Source organism: Mangifera indica, chromosome 3 (genome assembly GCF_011075055.1).
Source record: "Mangifera indica cultivar Alphonso chromosome 3, CATAS_Mindica_2.1, whole genome shotgun sequence".
Lineage (NCBI taxonomy): Eukaryota > Viridiplantae > Streptophyta > Magnoliopsida > Sapindales > Anacardiaceae > Mangifera > Mangifera indica.
Window position 1 is genome coordinate 12,790,875 of NC_058139.1, and position 20,773 is coordinate 12,811,647.

General features: G+C 33.0%; 3 protein-coding genes across 3 annotated transcripts; all 3 read left to right on the forward strand.

Moving 5' to 3' along the window:
- Positions 1-3,330: 3,330 nt before the first annotated feature.
- On the forward strand, positions 3,331-4,993 carry LOC123210197 (chalcone synthase 1-like). The gene is made up of 2 exons (XM_044628426.1): positions 3,331-3,601; positions 3,815-4,993. The coding sequence occupies exons 1-2, from the start codon at positions 3,424-3,426 to the stop codon at positions 4,807-4,809; spliced, it is 1,173 nt and encodes a 390-aa protein (XP_044484361.1). The 5' UTR covers positions 3,331-3,423; the 3' UTR covers positions 4,810-4,993.
- Positions 4,994-10,560: 5,567 nt separating this feature from the next.
- LOC123210199 (chalcone synthase 1-like) lies at positions 10,561-12,163 on the forward strand. Its single transcript, XM_044628427.1, has 2 exons — positions 10,561-10,832; positions 11,045-12,163. Exons 1-2 carry the CDS (start codon positions 10,655-10,657, stop codon positions 12,037-12,039), a joined length of 1,173 nt encoding a protein of 390 aa, XP_044484362.1. The 5' UTR covers positions 10,561-10,654; the 3' UTR covers positions 12,040-12,163.
- A 5,703-nt stretch (positions 12,164-17,866) lies between these two features.
- On the forward strand, positions 17,867-19,473 carry LOC123210200 (chalcone synthase 1-like). The gene is made up of 2 exons (XM_044628428.1): positions 17,867-18,111; positions 18,325-19,473. Exons 1-2 carry the CDS (start codon positions 17,934-17,936, stop codon positions 19,317-19,319), a joined length of 1,173 nt encoding a protein of 390 aa, XP_044484363.1. The 5' UTR covers positions 17,867-17,933; the 3' UTR covers positions 19,320-19,473.
- Positions 19,474-20,773: the final 1,300 nt, after the last annotated feature.

Consider the following 20,773-nt stretch of genomic DNA (forward strand, 5'->3'; position numbering starts at 1 on the left):
GCAAATCAAGTTGGGTCAACCCATATAGTAGACCCAAACCCAATAAGTTGGTTCATTTTGATTTAAATATGTCATTTTGAAGTTTACTTACTAAAAAACAACAACATTTCGAGTTTACTTTATGTTCATTATTATACGGGGTGGCTAGAGCTAAGTGTTGTTTAATGGTTTTGAAAAAGACATACATGAACTCTTTCAAGCATGAAAAAATCACCTAGATGAAAACAAGAATAATTGAAAGAAAAAATCTAGTTTTTGTACCTTTCCTTCGCAAAAAAAAAAAAAATGCTTTGTTTGATGAAGTAGAATACTTGAACACACAAATGTCTACAAACGTATCCACTTATCAAAGAGAGATGTGAGAGCTTAAGCTTTCAAAGGTTTAGAGAGAGAAAGCTTTTTCTTTCAAATGACAAATCTTACTAAAATGTGATATATGGTTGTCATATATAGTTGTGGGCTGAAAGTAATTATCAATTTTGCATGGGACTACACCAAATAATCTTTATTATTTAGTTGTCATGTGAATGTATTCATAATACAACTTAAGCACCTATACTATATCATATAACACCTTAACCTTTTAAAATTTCATAAATGCATCCATGTAACTCTTTACATGATTTTATCATATCATTGTTTGGAAGGTGCTAACCATTATTAGATAATTATCTCTCTCCTATATTTCTTAAACTTTTTAAGCTTATTGGTATGACCTTCTAGGTTTACTGTAGCCTAGTTGAGAGTCGATATTGAATGAACTGAAACCAATTTTGGAGACTTTATAACCATAGTAGAATTTTACAAATGGTTTATAGCCCTTAAACCATAATAAAGACATACTCCATTGAACATATTTCTAATCATAAATAACATGTAATAAAATCCCTTAATTATCGAATCTTGACTGAGGACGGGATCATGGCATGTCAAGACACTAACCTTAATCATATATCAAATTTTGGATTAATATATTTGAAACACATCATCACAAATAACCTTAGTATGACTTTCTTAGATCTGACTAGAGATTTTGGTTTTCAATATTTATCGATATTCATTTGAGACCTTGGATCCAAACAAATGCAAGACAATGAATCTCACCTTGGCTATCATCGATTCCACATACAAACAAAGTATGACTAAATCAACTTATTGAAACATAAAATGATTAGTCTTGTACTTATACATTATATGAGAACTATGCATCCATACAAGATCCAACCGTGATATCTCAAATCTAAGGATCCAAAGTACATTAGTATGATCCTATAATAAATCATAGATCATATATTAAATGTTCATGTGATTAATTATAATTGGCCACATTCGTAAAGCAGTTCCTTAACCGTTAATTCACCCTAATACTCTAGTGATATGAGTTTGATATTATCCACACGAATATCATCCTATGATATTTAACGTAATAGTTAGTATGTCTACTATGCAATGTCATTGCCTAATTGACATCACGTACATAATGGAAAATTCGATGAGTTGATCTTTAAAATATTCATATCATCCAGACACTTAACATATATACAATTTATTTAATAAGAAAATAAATCAATAAATGAAAATTGAAGCAATATGCGAATGTGAAGAAAAAGAACTCTTCCTTTATTATTACCTGGAAATTATTAGAAAACTAAATATCCTGAAATTGATAACATGATTGGTTTCTAGGACATATACTAACACTAAGCTCACAACTTAGATGAAAAATCTATGGGATGGGCTCACAAATTGATTCAAGTTGAGTCAAGGCAGCCTGAACTCGGAAAATTTATAAAAATGAGCTTATAAATAAGCCCAAACCATAAATCATTGTAGCATTGAAATTATCTATTTGAGCTCAATTTGAGCTATTTTGTTTGAATTGAAAGTTGAGTTTGAGCTAGCTTGGATCAAATTCATCCTTACTAGTGAAGTAAAGTATACATAATGATTTAATATTACTTATTAAGGGAATAAAAAATTAGGTTAAATTTGGGCTTCACTCCAAAATGACATCATTTTGAAGTTTACTTACTCCAAAACGACATCGTTTTCTAATTTACTAGCTTGAGCCCGACCCACAACTCAAAGAAAAAATCTATGGGATGGGCTCGTGATTTGATATGAGTCAAGGTGAGCCCAATTTAAATTCGGTTTATTTATAAAAACAAGCTTATAAATAAGCCCAAGGTATAAATCATTCTAGGATCATCTTTTATCTATAGTTTAATCTAAGCTACAAGCCGAACTTAAGCCAGCTGAGATAGAATAAAATTCCAATTGTGAAGTATTGTACACAAAGTGGTAAAATATTACTCACTGATTACTTATTACTCATCTAAAATCATTTTAATTATAGATGCCTAATTTTAAAGTATTTTTTTCAATTTGAAAATAGGTGATTGAAAAGCTAATAAATAAGGCTAAAACACAACTAAAATTCATTATTTAGATCCCGAAGTCAATTTTACCTACCCATAGTCTTAGAGTTCATACCAATCTTTCAGTCAATTGATATTAAGAAAAATTAAATCCACTTGTGTTATTGTAAAAATATTCAATTGCATGACGTCTGATCTATTTCTTATAAATATATTGCAGAATCAACCCTATGCCTTCGTCAAATAAATACACCACAACAACTTTGTATCAAACATTGGAGCAAAATTATTCAAAACCATGGTTGTTGGAACACCAAATCCTTCAAAGTTGAAATATATTTACGATTTTTACATATAAAATTTTATTATTTTGTTCGGTACAAGAGAAGACCTTGTGCTAAACCAATAAACCCGTAAATTTTAGGATCTACACCTCCTACAAATTCAGTCGAATCAAATCCTAAATTTGACCTTGAGCATTGCAACATCGTAAATTTTAGGATCTACACCTCCTACCAGTTCAGCCACCTATATTCACAATGGTTTGAATTAAATTATCATCTTGAACATCTTCTGCCTAAACCTGTTAACGAATATTAAAAGCAGAGAAATTCACATTGAAATTGCCGAAAATTTTAGAATTAAGTTAATTAAATTTTTGGCGTCAGATGGTTTGGTCTGACCAATTCCATAAATTGACCCTTCAATCATCCGCGTCTCTCTTGTTGGTATATGTTTGAACAAGTCACATGCCCTCCAACACTAAAACCTGAAATCCTCAAATTAAACAAATGTTATTCAACAATCAAGTGTATTTTTTAAATAAAACAAAGAATGCTTTCACAACGATTGACTTAATTCATGTAAATATAAAATATTGTAAAGACAAAAGAAATTTTCACCTAAACTAAGCTACCCAACCTTCAACCTCTATTATAAATACTCACAATATTAACATCATTCGGCACACAACACTCGTTTTATTTCCTTAGCAAATATTATACTTATTAGTCCTTTCTCAGCTTGCTTGCATAGAAAAACAGCAATGGTGAGCGTTCAGGAAGTTCTCAAAGCTCAACGTGCCGAAGGCCCAGCCACCGTCATGGCAATCGGAACGGCAACTCCTCCCAACTGTGTTGATCAAAGCACCTATCCTGACTATTATTTTCGCGTCACCAACAGTGAACACAAAACAGAGCTTAAAGAGAAGTTCAAGCGCATGTGTAAGTCATCCTATCTTATATTCCATCCATCATCTTTCTTTTTTAATTTGCCTTCTTACTTCAGCATGTATATAGCTAGTACAAGGTTTTTTTTTAAGGATTTTTTTCTTCGTTTTAATATTGTTTGGTAAATTTAGTATACTTGTTTTTAATAATTTAGTATTTTAGCTTTTAAAACTTTTAGTTGATCTAATTTTTTCATATACATTTCAGGTGAAAAGTCTATGATCAAAAAACGATACATGTACTTGACTGAGGAGATTTTAAAAGAAAACCCAAGTATTTGTGAATACATGGCTCCTTCATTGGACGCCAGGCAAGACATGGTGGTAGTTGAGGTCCCAAAGCTAGGCAAAGAAGCTGCCACCAAGGCCATTAGAGAATGGGGTCAACCCAAATCCAAAATAACTCACTTGGTGTTCTGCACCACTAGCGGCGTTGACATGCCTGGTGCTGACTACCAGCTCACCAAGCTCTTGGGTCTTCGTCCTTCTGTTAAGCGTTACATGATGTACCAACAAGGATGCTTTGCTGGTGGCACGGTTCTTCGCCTTGCCAAAGACTTGGCTGAGAACAACAAAGGTGCTCGTGTCCTAGTAGTGTGCTCAGAAATTACCGCTGTTACTTTCCGTGGTCCTAGTGACACCCATCTTGATAGTCTTGTGGGTCAAGCCTTGTTTGGCGATGGTGCAGCCGCTGTCATTGTTGGTTCTGACCCTGTGGTCGGAGTTGAGAAGCCCATGTTTGAATTAGTTTCTACTGCGCAAACAATTTTGCCTGACAGTGACGGGGCTATTGATGGACATCTTCGTGAAGTTGGGCTTACATTTCACCTCTTGAAAGATGTCCCGGGGCTTATTTCAAAGAATATCGAGAAGAGTTTGGTTGAGGCATTCAAACCTTTGGGTATCTCCGATTGGAACTCCCTTTTCTGGATTGCACACCCTGGAGGACCTGCAATTTTGGACCAAGTCGAACTCAAATTGGGGCTTAAAGAAGAGAAATTACTTGCCACAAGACATATTCTTTCTGAGTATGGTAACATGTCAAGTGCATGTGTCTTGTTTATTTTGGATGAAATGAGAAAGAAATCGATTGAAAATGGATTCAAGACCACAGGAGAGGGTCTTGAGTGGGGAGTTCTATTTGGATTTGGACCTGGGCTTACTGTTGAAACAGTCGTTCTTCACAGTGTTGCTACTGCTTAAAAACTTTGTTTGTTGTATTGGAACTTCTCTATCCTTGACCTTTTCTTTTAATTTTTTTTATGTTATTTTGATTTTTAATTTTTCTCAAAAGATGTATGGTATAACCAAATGTAATTCTATCACGAAAATAACACTGAAATTGCTATTTTAATGAATGAATTATTTACAATTAATTATGTAATTACATTTCAACTCTAGAATTCTAAAAAATTAATGACAATCTTCGCAAACTTCACAAAGTGCTATGATATACCCCTTAATTAGTATCCGATGTCACATGTAGTATAATTGATAGTCGAAACATTCTCCCATCAACAAAATGCCAAGCTCTGGTCTTTCATTCGCTAATCATGACACTTGATTAAATTTCGACGACGTCGACAAATCGATGATAGTGGCTTACTGTTCGACAATAATAGAAATTGCCTTGACACATAGACTATGGTTCAATTGTGGGCATGGTTAGCTATTTACATCTTCCTAAATATAATAATTAAGTGGACTGAGAAATGGGAAATCCTATTCCATTCTGTTAATTTGTTCACAAAGTAAACAACCCATCACGATTCTTTGACACTTGCTTTTCTTTTTATGAATTTCTTTTAACCCACTTCACTTAAGCGGTGACTAGCCCATTGCTCTAACACAGTAGCTACAATAGCCACTACATTAATTTACAATGTAAATGATTGCTCCCTAATCTGGGTTTTGCCTTTCCTAATTGATATTGCCCTTTCTGCTTGCTTTTATTGATTTTGCATTATGGTATTTGGTTTTTTATTGCTTGTGCTTGAAGGATTGATTTTTAATTAATGGGTTTTTTTTCTATTTTTGTTCTGATTTTCTATTTGGGAAGCAGAGTTTAATCAATGGACCTTCAAATTAATGATGATTGGTGTAGACAAATGAGATAGAGACTGACAGAAGGCTTGGCGACCAAGTTCCAAGTTGTGGATGAGATATTGAGATTATGAGGCTGAGAATTCGTTCTTTTGACTTCTAATCTAAGATAGAGGATCCTGATAAAGGCTTAGCGTTTCCTTTACATTGCCCATCCAGACATGTTAGTCAAGACTATTGCAACCTCTAAGCATACATGATGAATGATGTGGGGGAATTCATAACCAAATGTCTTATTTGTCAACAAGTTAAGGTCAACCATTAGAGACTATTGCAACCTCTGAGCATACATAAGTGGAAATGAGAGCATATAGGGATGGGCTTCTAAAAGTTCAAAAAGGGTACAATGTACTTTGTGTAATAGTGTAATAGTGGGTCAACTTTCCAAGTCAATTCATTTCCATCCAATCATGGATACAACCTCCACGGATTAGCTTAGATAGATTTATACTCGAAAAGTAGTCAGATTACATAGAGTACCCCACACCATAGTCTTTGATCGAGATACGAGGTTCATGTCTACCTTTTAAAGGAGTCTACAACGATCCTTGGGCACAAATTTGACCTTTAGTACTACTTATCATTTGCAAACAAACCAACATATGAAGAGGACAAATAAGATCATTAAAGATATATTTCAAGCATACTACATGGATCACAAGGCTAATTAGGCTGAGATTATGTCATTAATGAAGTTCCCCTACAATAATAGTTAAAGATGATGATTAAGATGGCACTTGTTTTTATGATTTGGGTGAGAGAGCTACACTTAAGCAAACACTTGAGCTGGAGATATTCTAGAAAATGACAAAAGATATTTGGTTGATCAAATAGAAAATGAAACGAACTCATGTGACCAAGGTGTTGATGTTAGTTAAACCAAAGCCCAACCGACAAAGTGCTATGTGTACTAGTAGTAGTAGACATATGGGATGTCGTTTTGTATGCTTTCACATGGCATTGAGATGCTGAGATCATGATGGCATCTAATTGATACCGTGAGCTTAGGACTAGTCATCTGAGAAGATAGTGCCAATGGATACTAGGCATGAGTGTGTCATACTTTAGTTAGATAGGCATCTAAGATACCAGAAAACATCCAAGAGTTAACCACACATGATTAGTTCCAATTAGCTTAGGAACATTAGATCATTCTCTTTGTGCTTAAGGTGACAAGAGATCACCTGCTTACTGAGTGTTATAATACTTGTAAGCTCATCTGTTTGTCTTTTTGCAGGTAGGTGAGGTGAGTAGCAAGGCATGCAAGGAGCCAATAGTCTAGCTAGACGAAGGGCATATTAGTCAGCTTTGTTTATATTTGAGTTATTGTATTGGATTTATATTTTTGGACTTAAGTATGATGAGTATGCACTTTTTAGTTATGGATTTGTATTCCAAACACTAATTGTGTTTTGATTGGAGATGTTTCAATTGAGTTATTTTATTCACCTTTTTGCCAACAAGTATTATAAAGTGTATACCATGCTTTAATTTTCACTATTTCTTTGAGTAGAAATTTTAAGGTTACACATCTCTTCAAGTTCATATTTCGTATAAAGGTATGTCTATAGAGATGGGTGTTATATGACTAATTTTTTTTAGCCTAATAAGGAGTCATCTTTCTTTCTTTCATTCGTAATTTTTTCAAAATATTTTCATGTTTATTATGGTTGTAATAACTGATTTAGCCATGAATTAATTTTCTTGTACTAAGGTCATGTAATGGTTGAACTATGACAATGTAATATTGTGACACTTTATTTTAATTGAGTATATTGAATATGGATTTGTATAATATTGTTTATAAAGCTTATGAATGCTTGACTATCACTTACATGATTAGATATCTAGTTTTGAAACCAAAAGGAGATATCCTAGGTCAAGCATGATACATATTATATTCCATAAAGTAAAATCAACTAGAGAATGATTTTGATTTATTTCTAAAATTCTTTTCGCGATAAGATGCACAAGTCTCATCGTACTCTAGAAATTTCACAAATAATAATATGCATCATTTGATTCAGTTTTTTGTATGAACATTTTTTTGTTGTTTCTTCATTTTATGCAGGTGGCAATTAGTTGTTTTAATTTTAATTAATCAGTTTTTAATTGAACAAATGTCTTTCTTAGTTTTCCCACACTGGGTATTTATAATTGTCTCTTTTAGTTAGGCAATTTAACCTAAATAGTTTCCTGTGGATGTAAGCTAAAACAGTTCTTAGTTGAACAATATAAAAATTATAGTGTTTTCTTTTTTTAATTTTTTGCTTACATGTTTTTTTGCCGTGAGTGTTCAATTAAGAGTTAAATTATTGATACTTCATCATTCCTCAATAAGACAAATTAATCAAACGCGTATCTTCTTTCAAAGAAATTAATATTAAAGATTAACATAAATGAATTGATCTTATTCAATATAACTCAATTAATTAGAGAGAAAATATTTTGAAGATTAACGTATATGAAGCTTCAAGAAACCAGCAAGCGATTGAACTTAATCATTTTCCAAAAATATATAATCTGAGTCCAACTTTAACTTAATTAAATACAAAAACAAGGAAAAGCCATAATGTAGAATTGCCATACAACAAGACAATCATAATTATCTTTATATGTGAGTAAAAGAAAATTCGCAAAAATAAGAATCTGAGACCCTAGGTAAAATAGACTCAAACAAAATAAAATCAACCTAACATGATCATTACCAGTTTAAAAAAAAATTATCAAGTTAAAAGTTAAACAAAACGTTAATATTTAGCCACACTATCATGAATTCGAAATTAGGGTTAGGTTTTTTTTTTTACCAATGTTGGAGTAAATAACTTCAAACTCTTTACAACAAGGGATCTTTACTAGTCAACATCTTTGATCCAATAGAGACTAGTAAGCAACAAGCTATAGATTTTTAGCTTTAGCAGAGGTACGAGGGAGAGTGATTTTAAGAAATCATAAGATGTAATAAAGGAACAAACTTAGTTCATAAACTGATGGCATCATTAAGACTACTATTCTTAATCTCCTTTTGTCAGTCAAACCGCTCTTACGATTTGTTTGATATAATAACAGAGCCCTCAAGTGATATAACAAGTTATTCTCTTACTCTTTGTGAAGAAGAAATTCAAGAAGATAATTTCTTATTCAGGGTGGTTAGATCCAACAAGAAATTTAGAGAAATATTTTACTCGTATGACTGAAAATGAAAATAAAATGAAAGATAAGGAAAATTCACCAAAAATAAAGAGAAAAAAAATTTTAATTTAATTTGCGTTTCACTCTAAAATAACATTATTATTGCGAAGATTATTTACTTCAACATAACATCATTTTAGAATATATTTAACATTCATTTTAACAAGAGTTAACTTGAGCTCGACTTACATCTCGAATACAAAATTTATTCGATGGGCTTAAGACCTGATTTGAGTCAGACCAATACCAACTTAAACTCAGTTTGTTTATTTAAAAAAAAAAAAAAAAGCTTACAAATGAGCCCAAGCAGTAAATCATCCTACGATAGCGTTTTATTTAAATTATGTATAAAATCTTTTATGTCGTGTCATATTACCCTTTCTAAAATCTCTTTAATTATAGATTCTTAATCTTCAAGTGTTTTTTCAATTTGAAGATATAATCTGACAATAGATAATTTAAAGAGCTAATAAATAAGCCTAAAACACTATTAAAATTCATTATTTAGAACCCGAAGTCGTTATTAAAATTCTTAAAGTTCATACCAATCTTTGAATCAAATAAATTATTATCTCTAATTTATTTCAAAAACCTTACCCTAAGCCAGCTAATTAATATTAAGAAAAAAGAAATCTACTTATATTATTGTAAAAATATCCAACTGCATGATGTCTTATCTTATCTATTTCTTATAAACATATTGTGGAATCAATCTTATGCCTTTGTCAAATAAATACGTCACGACAATTTTGTGTCAAACATTGGGGCAAAGTTGTTCAACCTTGGCTGTTGGAACACCAAATCCTCCAAAGTTGAAATATATTTACGATTTTTTTAAATATAATATTTTAGAAATCAAATTTCTTATAGATTGAGAAAATATTCAGTGATGCTTCGTCCTACTATTTATTTTATTAAGAATATAAAAAGATATCGTTGTCTTCTTGAAATTAGTCAAATTGCAATTGCTAACAAGCATGTTATTTTGTTTGGTAGAAAAGAAGACCTTGTGCTAAAACCATAAACCTGTAAATTTTCGGATCTACACCTACTACCAATTCAGGGGAACAATTAATTATTTATTTCAAAAACATAAGATTAAAAAATCTAAATAATTATTTATTTAACATGAAATAATATTCGGATGAACAAATAAAAAAAAAAGGTGGCCCATGAGCTAAAATGGTTCGATGCTAACTGAATTTTAATGTAGATAATTTAAATCCCAAACCCATTACTAACCCATATCCATTATAGTTTGAATTAAATTATCATCATGAACTTGTGTTTTTCCAGTGTCGCTATAAACAACTTATTCCTAAACCTGTACATCAATATTAACTTTGGAATTTAGTTAATTAAATTTTCGGTCTCAGATGGTTTGGTCTGACCAATTCCATAAATTGACCCTTCAATCATCCACGTCTCTCTCGTTGGTATATATTTGAACAAGTCACAAGCCCTCCGACACTAAAACCTGAAATCTTCAAATTAAACAAATGTTATTCAACAATCAAGTGTATTTTTTAAATGAAACAAAGAATGCTTTCACAAAGATTGACTTAATTCATGTAAGCATAAAATATTGCCAAGACAAAAGAAATTTTCACCTAAACTAAGCTACCCAACCTTCAACCTCTCTTATAAATACTCACAATACTAACATCATTCGGCACACAACACTCGTTTTATTTCCTCAGCAAATACTATACTTATCAGACCTTTCTCAGCTTGCCTACATAGAAAAACAGCCATGGTGAGCGTTCAGGAAGTTCTCAAAGCTCAACGTGCCGAAGGTCCAGCCACCGTCATGGCTATCGGAACGGCAACTCCTCCCAACTGTGTTGATCAAAGCACCTATCCCGACTATTATTTTCGCGTCACCAACAGTGAGCACAAAACAGAGCTTAAAGAGAAGTTCAAGCGCATGTGTAAGTCATCCTATCTTATATTCCATCCATCATCTTTCTTTTTTAACTTGCCTTCTTACTTCAGCATTTATATAGCTAGTACAAGGTTTTTTTTAAGGATTTTTTTCTTCGTTTTAATATTGTTTGGTAAATTTAATATACTTGTTTTTAATAATTTAGTATTTTAGCTTTTAAAACTTTTAATTGATCTAATTTTTTCATATACATTTCAGGTGAAAAGTCTATGATCAAAAAACGATACATGTACTTGACTGAGGAGATTTTAAAAGAAAACCCAAGTATTTGTGAATACATGGCTCCTTCATTGGACGCCAGGCAAGACATGGTGGTAGTTGAGGTCCCAAAGCTAGGCAAAGAAGCTGCCACCGAGGCCATCAGAGAATGGGGTCAACCCAAATCCAAAATAACTCACTTGGTGTTCTGCACCACTAGTGGCGTTGACATGCCTGGTGCTGACTACCAGCTCACTAAGCTCTTGGGTCTTCGTCCTTCTGTTAAGCGTTACATGATGTACCAACAAGGATGCTTTGCTGGTGGCACGGTTCTTCGCCTCGCCAAAGACTTGGCTGAGAACAACAAAGGTGCTCGTGTCCTAGTAGTGTGCTCAGAAATTACTGCTGTTACTTTCCGTGGTCCTAGTGACACCCATCTTGATAGCCTTGTGGGTCAAGCCTTGTTTGGCGATGGTGCAGCCGCTGTCATTGTTGGTTCTGACCCTGTGGTCGGAGTTGAGAAGCCCATATTTGAATTAGTTTCTACTGCGCAAACAATTTTGCCTGACAGTGACGGGGCTATTGATGGACATCTTCGTGAAGTTGGGCTTACATTTCACCTCTTGAAGGATGTCCCGGGGCTTATTTCAAAGAATATCGAGAAGAGTTTGGTTGAGGCATTCAAACCATTGGGTATCTCCGACTGGAACTCCCTTTTCTGGATTGCACACCCTGGAGGACCTGCAATTTTGGACCAAGTCGAACTCAAATTGGGGCTTAAAGAGGAAAAGTTATGTGCCACAAGACATATTCTTTCTGAGTATGGTAACATGTCAAGTGCATGTGTCCTGTTTATTTTGGATGAAATGAGAAAGAAATCGATTGAAAATGGATTCAAGACCACAGGAGAAGGTCTTGAGTGGGGAGTTCTATTCGGATTTGGACCTGGGCTTACTGTTGAAACGGTCGTTCTTCACAGTGTTGCTACTGCTTAAAAACTTTGTTTGTTGTATTGGAACTTCTCTATCCTTGACCTTTTCTTTTAATTTTTCTCAAAAGATGTATGGTATAACCAAATGTAATTCTATCACGAAAATAACACTGAAATTGCTATTTTAATGAATGAATTATTTACAATTAATTATGTAATTACATTTCGAACTCTAGAATTCCAAAAAATTAACGACAATCTTCGCAAACTTCACAAAGTGTTATGGTATCCGATGTCACATGTAGTATAATTGACAGTCGAAACCTTCTCCCATCAACAAAATGACAAACTCTGGTCTTTCATACACTAATCATGACACTTGATTAATATTTCGATGATATCGACAACTCGATGATAGTGGTTTACTGTTCAACGATAATAGAAATTGCCTTGGCACATAGACTGCTATTCAATTGTGGGCATGGTTAGCTGTTTACATCTTCCTAAATATAATAATTAAGTGGACTGAGAAATGGGAAATCCTATTCCATTCCATTAATTTGTTCGCAAAGTAAACAACCCATCACGGTTCTTTGACACTTGCTTTTCTTTTTATGAATTTCTTTTAACCCACTTCACTTAAGCGACGACTAGCCCATTGCCCTAAAACAGTAGCTACAATAGCCACTGCATTAATTTACAGCGTAAATGATTGCTCCCTAATTTGGGTTTTACCTTTCCTGATTGATATTGCCCTTTCTGCTCGCTTTTATTGATTTTGCATTATGGTATTTGGTTTTTTATTGCTTGTGCTTGAAGGATTGATTTTTAATTAATGGGGTTTTTTCTATTTTTGTCCTGATTTTCTGTTTGGGAAGCAAAGTTTAATCAATGGACCTTCAAATTAATGATGATTAGTGTAGACAAATGAGATAGAGACTGACAGAAGGCTTGGAGACCAAGTTCCAAGTTGTGGATGAGATATTGAGATTATGAGGCTGAGAATCCGTTATTTTGACTTCTAATCTAGGATAGAGGATCCTGATAAAGGCTTAGTGTTTCATTTACATTGCCCATCTAGACATGTTAGTCAAGACTATTGCAACCTCTGAGCATACATAAGTGGAAATGAGAGCACATAGGGATGGGCTTCTAAAAGTTCAAAAAGGGTACAATGTACTTTGTGTAATAGTGGGTCAACTTTCCAAGTCAATTCATTTCCATCCAATCATGGATACAACCTCCACGGATTAGCTTAGATAGATTTATATTCGAAAAGTAGTCAGATTACATAGAGTGCCTCACACCATAGTTTTTGATCGAGATATGAGGTTCATGTCTACCTTTTAAAGGAGTCCAAAACGATCCTTCGGCACGAATTGGGCCTTTAGTACTACTTATTATTTGCAGAATGACGAACATATGAAGAGGACAAATAAGATCATTAAAGATATATTTCAAGCATATTACATGGATCACAAGGCTAATTGGGCTGAGATTATGTCATTAATGAAGTTCCCCTACAATAATAGTTAAAGATGATGATTAAGATGGCACTTGTTTTTATGATTTGGGTGAGAGAGCTACACTTAAGCAAACACTTGGGCTGGAGATATTCTAGAAAATGACAAAAGATATTTGGTTGATCAGATAGAAAATGAAGCGAACTCATGTGACCAAGGTGTTGATGTTAGTTAAACCAAAGCCCAACTGACAAAGTGCTATGTGTACTAGTAGTAGTAGACATATGGGATGTCGTTTTGTATGTTTTCACATGGCATCGAGATGCTAAGATCATGATGGCATCTAATTGATATCGTGAGCTTAGGACTAGTCATCTGAGAAGATAGTGCCAATGGATACTAGGCATGAGTGTGTCATACTTTAGTTAGATAGACATCTAAGATACCAAAAAACATCCAAGAGTTAACCACACATGATTAGTTCCAATTAGCTTAGGAACACTAGATCATTCACTTTGTTCTTAAAGTGACAAGAGATCACCTGCCTACTAAGTGTTATAATACTTGCAAGCTCATCTGTTTGTCTTTTTGCAGGTAAGCGAGGTGAGTAGCGAGGCATGCAAGGAGCCAATAGTCTAGCTAGACGAAGGGCATATTAGTCAACTTTGTTTATTTTTGAGTTATTGTATTGGATTTATATTTTGGACTTAAGTATGATGAGTATGCACTTTTTAGTTATGGATTTGTGTTCCAGACACTGATTATGTTTTGATTGGAGATGTTTCAATTGAGTTATTTTATTCACCTTTTTGCCAACAAGTATTATAAAGTGTATATCATGCTTTAATTTTCACTATTTCTTTGAGTATAAATTTTAAGGTTACACATCTCTTCAAGTCCATATTTCGTATAAAGGTATGTTTATAGAGATGGGTGTTATATGACTAATTTTTTGTAGCCTAATAAGTTGTCATCTTTCTTTCTTTCATTCGTAATTTTTTCAAAATATTTTCGTGTTTATTATGGTTGTAATAACTGATTTAGCCATGAATTAATTTTTTTGTACTAAGGTCATGTAATGGTTGAACTATGACAATGTAGTATAGTGACACTTTATTTTAATTGAGAATACTGAATATGGATTTGTATAATATTGTTTATAAAGCTTATGAATGTTTGACTATCATTTACATGATTAGATATCTAGTTTTGAAACCAAAAGGAGATATCCTAGGTTAAGCATGATACATATTATATTCCATAAAGTAAAATCAACTAGAGATTGATTTTGATTTATTTCTAAAATTCTTTTCGCCATAAGATGCACAAGTCTCATTGTACTCTAGAAATTTCACAAATAATAATATGCATCATTTGATTCAGTTTTTTGTATGAACATTTTTTTGTTGTTTCTTCATTTTATGCAGGTGGCAATTAGTTGTTTTAATTTTAATTAATCAGTTTTTAATTGAACAAATGTCTTTCTTAGTTTTCCCACACTGGGTATTTATAATTGTCTCTTTTAGTTAGGCAAATTAACCTAAATAGTTTCCTGTGGATGTAAGCTAAAACAGTTCTTAGTTGAACAATATAAAAATTATAGTGTTTTCTTTTTTTAATTTTTTGCTTACATGTTTTATTGCCGTGAGTGTTCAATTAAGAGTTAAATTATTGATACTTCATCATTCCTCAATAAGACAAATTAATCAAACTCGTATCTTCTTTCAAAGAAATTAATATTAAAGATTAACATAAATGAATTGATCTTATTCAATATAACTCAATTAATTAGAGAGAAAATATTTTGAAGATTAACGTATATGAAGCTTCATGAAACCAGCCAGGGTTTGAACTTAATCATTTTCCAAAAACATATAATCTGAGTCCAACTCTGACTTAATTAAATACAAATATAAGGAAAAACAACAATGTAGAATTGTCATACAATAAGACAATCACAATTGTCTTTATATGTGAACAAGAGAAAATTCGCAAAAAAAAAAAAAAAAGAATCTGAAACCGTAGGTAAAATAGACTCAAACAAAATAAAATCAACCTACCATGATCATTGCTAGATTAAAAAAATTATCAAGTTAAAAGTTAAACAAGAAGTTAATATTTAGCCACACGATCATGAATTGGAAATTAGGGTTAGGTCTTTCTACCAATGTTGGAGTAAATAACTTCAAACTCTTTATAACAGCTGATCTTTACTGGCCAACCTCTTTGATCTAATAGAGATAGTAAGCAACAAATTAGGGATTTTTAGCTTTAGTATAGGTCTTAGGGAGAGTGGTTTTAACAAATCATAATATTTAAAAAAGGAATTAACTTATTTCATAAACTGATGGCATCAGTAAGACTACTATTCTCAATCTCCCTTTATCAGTCAAACCACTCTTATGATCTGTTTGAAGATTTGCCTAATATAATAAGAGAGCCCTTAAGTGATATAACAAGCCATTTTCTGAAGGTTTGTGAAGAAGATCTTCATGTGAAGAAGATATTCATGAGGATAATTTCTTATTCAGGGTGGTTAGATCCAACAAGAAATTTAGAGAAATGTTTTTGTTATATGACTGGTAATGAAAATAAAATGAAAGATGAGGAAAACTCACCAAAAATGGAGAGTGAAAAATAAGTTTAATCTGGGCTTCTCTCCAAATTGATGCCATTATTGTAAAATTTACTTACTCCAAAATAACATCATTTTAGAATACATTTAACATTCATTTTAACAAGAGTTGACTCGAGTTCAACTCACATCTCGAATACAAAATCAATTTGATGGGCTCGCGACCTGATTTGAGTTAGGCCAATACCAACGTAAACTCGGCTTATTTATAAAAAATAATAATAATAATGAGCCCAAGCAGTAAATCATCCTACAATGACATTTTATTTAAATTATGTGTAAAATCTTTTATGTTGTGTCATATTACCCTTTCTAAAATCTCTTTAATTATAGATTCTTAAACTTAAAGTGTTTTTTCAATTTGAAGATATAATCTGACAATAGTTAATTTAAAGAGCTAATAAATAAGCCTAAAACACTACTAAAATTCATTATTCAGAACCCAAAGTCGTTATTAAAATTCTTAAAGTTCATACCAATCTTTGAATCAAATAAATTATGATCTCTAATTTATTTCAAAAACCTTACCCTAAGCCGGCTAATTAATATTAAGAAAAAAGAAATCTACTTATATTATTGTAAAAATATCCAACTGCATGATGTCTTATCTATTTCTTATAAGAGCAATACTATGTGTACCCATTTTGGATACTCAAATGTATACACACTCATATGTGTCATCATATGATTGGTTATTGTTTTATTTTTAATTCAAAATTATCTAATCATATAATGACACATATAAATGTGTACACATTTATGTATCTAAAGTGGGTACACATAGTTTTATCGTTCTTATAAACATATTGTGGAATCAATCTTATGCCTTTGTCAAATAAATACGTCACGACAATTTTGTGTCAAACATTGGGGCAAAGTTGTTCAAACCCTGGCTGTTGGAACATCAAATCCTCCAAAGTTGAAATATATTTACGATTTTTTTAAATATAATATTTTAGAAATCAAATTTCTTATAGATTGAGAAAATATTCAGTGATGCTTCGTCCTACTATTTATTTTATTAAGAATATAAAAAGATATCGTTGTCTTCTTGAAATTAGTCAAATTGCAATTGCCAACAAGCATATTATTTTGTTTGGTAGAAAAGAAGACCTTGTGCTAAAACCATAAACCTGTAAATTTTCGGATCTACACCTACTACCAATTCAGTGGAATAATTATTTATTTATTTCAAAAACATAAGATTAAAAAATCTAAATAATTATTTATTTAACATGAAATAATATTCGGATGAACAAATAAAAAAAAAAGGTGGCCTATGAGCTAAAATGGTTCGATGCTAACTGAATTTTAATGTAGATAATTTAAATCCCAAACCCATTACTAACCCATATCCATTATAGTTTGAATTAAATTATCATCATGAACTTGTGTTTTTCCAGTGTCGCTATAAACAACTTATTCCTAAACCTGTACATCAATATTAACTTTGGAATTTAGTTAATTAAATTTTCGGTCTCAGATGGTTTGGTCTGACCAATTCCATAAATTGACCCTTCAATCATCCACGTCTCTCTTGTTGGTATATATTTGAACAAGTCACAAGGCCACCGACACCAAAACCTGAAATCTTCAAATTAAACAAATGTTATTCAACAATCAAGCGTATTTTTTAAATGAAACAAAGAATGGTTTCACAATGATTGAATTAATTCATGTAAGCATAAAATATTGCCAAAACAAAAGAAATTTTCACCTAAACTAAGCTACCCAACCTTCAACCTCTCTTATAAATACTCACAATACTAACATCATTCGGCACACAACACTCGTTTTATTTCCTCAGCAAATACTATACTTATTACTCCTTTCTCAGCTTGCTTACATAGAAAAACAGCAATGGTGAGCGTTCAGGAAGTTCTCAAAGCTCAACGTGCCGAAGGTCCAGCCACCGTCATGGCTATCGGAACGGCAACTCCTCCCAACTGTGTTGATCAAAGCACCTATCCCGACTATTATTTTCGCGTCACCAACAGTGAGCACAAAACGGAGCTTAAAGAGAAGTTCAAGCGCATGTGTAAGTCATCCTATCTTATATTCCATCCATCATCTTTCTTTTTCAATTTGCCTTCTTACTTCAGCATGTATATAGCTAGTACAAGGCTTTTTTTTAAGGATTTTTTTCTTCGTTTTAATATTGTTTGGTAAATTTAATATACTTGTTTTTAATAATTTAGTATTTTAGCTTTTAAAACTTTTAATTGATCTAATTTTTTCATATACATTTCAGGTGAAAAGTCCATGATCAAAAAACGATACATGTACTTGACTGAGGAGATTTTAAAAGAAAACCCAAGTATTTGTGAATACATGGCTCCTTCATTGGACGCCAGGCAAGATATGGTGGTAGTTGAGGTCCCAAAGCTAGGCAAAGAAGCTGCCACCAAGGCCATTAGAGAATGGGGTCAACCCAAATCCAAAATAACTCACTTGGTGTTCTGCACCACTAGCGGTGTTGACATGCCTGGTGCTGACTACCAGCTCACTAAGCTCTTGGGTCTTCGTCCTTCTGTTAAGCGTTACATGATGTACCAACAAGGATGCTTTGCTGGTGGCACGGTTCTTCGCCTCGCCAAAGACTTGGCTGAGAACAACAAAGGTGCTCGTGTCCTAGTAGTGTGCTCAGAAATTACTGCTGTTACTTTCCGTGGTCCTAGTGACACCCATCTTGATAGCCTTGTGGGTCAAGCCTTGTTTGGCGATGGTGCAGCCGCTGTCATTGTTGGTTCTGACCCTGTGGTCGGAGTTGAGAAGCCCATATTTGAATTAGTTTCTACTGCGCAAACAATTTTGCCTGACAGTGACGGGGCTATTGATGGACATCTTCGTGAAGTTGGGCTTACATTTCACCTCTTGAAGGATGTCCCGGGGCTTATTTCAAAGAATATCGAGAAGAGTTTGGTTGAGGCATTCAAACCATTGGGTATCTCCGACTGGAACTCCCTTTTCTGGATTGCACACCCTGGAGGACCTGCAATTTTGGACCAAGTCGAACTCAAATTGGGGCTTAAAGAGGAAAAGTTATGTGCCACAAGACATATTCTTTCTGAGTATGGTAACATGTCAAGTGCATGTGTCCTGTTTATTTTGGATGAAATGAGAAAGAAATCGATTGAAAATGGATTCAAGACCACAGGAGAAGGTCTTGAGTGGGGAGTTCTGTTCGGATTTGGACCTGGGCTTACTGTTGAAACGGTCGTTCTTCACAGTGTTGCTACTGCTTAAAAACTTTGTTTGTTGTATTGAAACTTCTCTATTCTTGACTTTTTTTTAAATTTTTTCTACGTTATTTTGATTTATAATTTTTCTCAAAAGATTTATGTTATAACTAAACGTAATTCTATCACAAAAGTAATAGAGAAATTGCTATTTTTATGAATGAATTATTTACAGTTAATTATGTAATTACATTTCAACTCTAAAATTCCAAAAATTAACAACAATCTTCACAAACTTCACAAAATGCTATGATATCCCCCTTAATTGGTATCCGATGTCACATGTAGTATAATTGACAGTCGAAACCTTCTCCCATCAACAAATTACCGAAATCTAGTCTTTCATATGCTAATCATGACACTTGATTAATATTTTAATGATAGTGGCTTACTGTTCGATGATAATAGAAATTGTCTTGGCACATAGACTACGGTTCAATTGTGGGCATGGTTAGCGGTTTACATCTTCCTAAATATATTAATTAAGTGGACTGAAAAATGGGAAATCCTATTCCATTTCGTTAATTTGTTCGCAAAGTAAACAGCCCATCAAGGTTCTTTGACACTGGCTTTTCTTTTTATGATTTTCTTTTAACCCACTTCACTTAAGTGGCCACTAGCCCATTGCCCTAACACAGTAGCTACAATAGCCACTGCATTGCCTATCCAGGCATGTTAGTCAAGACTATTGCAACCTCTGAGCATACATGATGAATGATGTGGGGGAATTCTGACTCGATTATAACCTGACTCAATGAAGAACCCTAGATTCTCGGTGGTTCAATTGGCCATCGACCAATGACGATGCCATAGGGCTTTCAAAGCTCTTACAATGTTGAGTCTTCTCATACCAACTTTTGATGCCAACGTTGTCGGAATCTGATGAAATGGTGGCATGAAAGTCACATCATGGGTTAGGGTTTTTGGCTTTAAATCCGTCGATTTCGATGTCGTTTTTAAGCGATTTTCAATTCAATGCATGTAAAAGACATCTAGGCTTTATCCTAACATGTTTTTAATGTTCAATTTCATGAAATTTGGCCGAATTCAATTTGTGCCCAAAATCCAAATTATAATCAATTTTCAATTAAAAAAATTACGTAATTCAAAATATAATTGCATAGAATACATGACATATACATAACCTATACTGTGATATTAATGTTAGAAACAATTAAACATACCAAAATTAACATTATGTGAAATCTATAAACTGGAAATTCCATACTTTGTTTTGCATTCTAGTTTTTGGATGATTCAAATACACTGCAAGGCATTAACTTGAGTCATTTCTACTACCCCATTTGTCCACGTACTGTTTTTCTTTGAGAACATAATCTCTTTGTGTTTTGGTTTATAGGGAGAAGAACAAGAGAATTTTTCTTTGGAAAAAATAAGATGCATAATCCTTTTATATTGGGGAGGCAGTTCGGATATTTAAATAAAAGTCTAACTACCACC

Excerpts from the sequence above, each read along its gene's own strand:
- LOC123210197 (XM_044628426.1), top strand. The coding sequence starts at position 3,424 with ATGGTGAGCGTTCAGGAAGTTCTCAAAGCTCAACGTGCCGAAGGCCCA. Across the intron at positions 3,602-3,814 it reads AGAGAAGTTCAAGCGCATGT|GTGAAAAGTCTATGATCAAA; the intron begins GTAAGTCATCCT and ends TATACATTTCAG.
- LOC123210199 (XM_044628427.1), top strand. The coding sequence starts at position 10,655 with ATGGTGAGCGTTCAGGAAGTTCTCAAAGCTCAACGTGCCGAAGGTCCA. Across the intron at positions 10,833-11,044 it reads AGAGAAGTTCAAGCGCATGT|GTGAAAAGTCTATGATCAAA; the intron begins GTAAGTCATCCT and ends TATACATTTCAG.
- LOC123210200 (XM_044628428.1), top strand. The coding sequence starts at position 17,934 with ATGGTGAGCGTTCAGGAAGTTCTCAAAGCTCAACGTGCCGAAGGTCCA. Across the intron at positions 18,112-18,324 it reads AGAGAAGTTCAAGCGCATGT|GTGAAAAGTCCATGATCAAA; the intron begins GTAAGTCATCCT and ends TATACATTTCAG.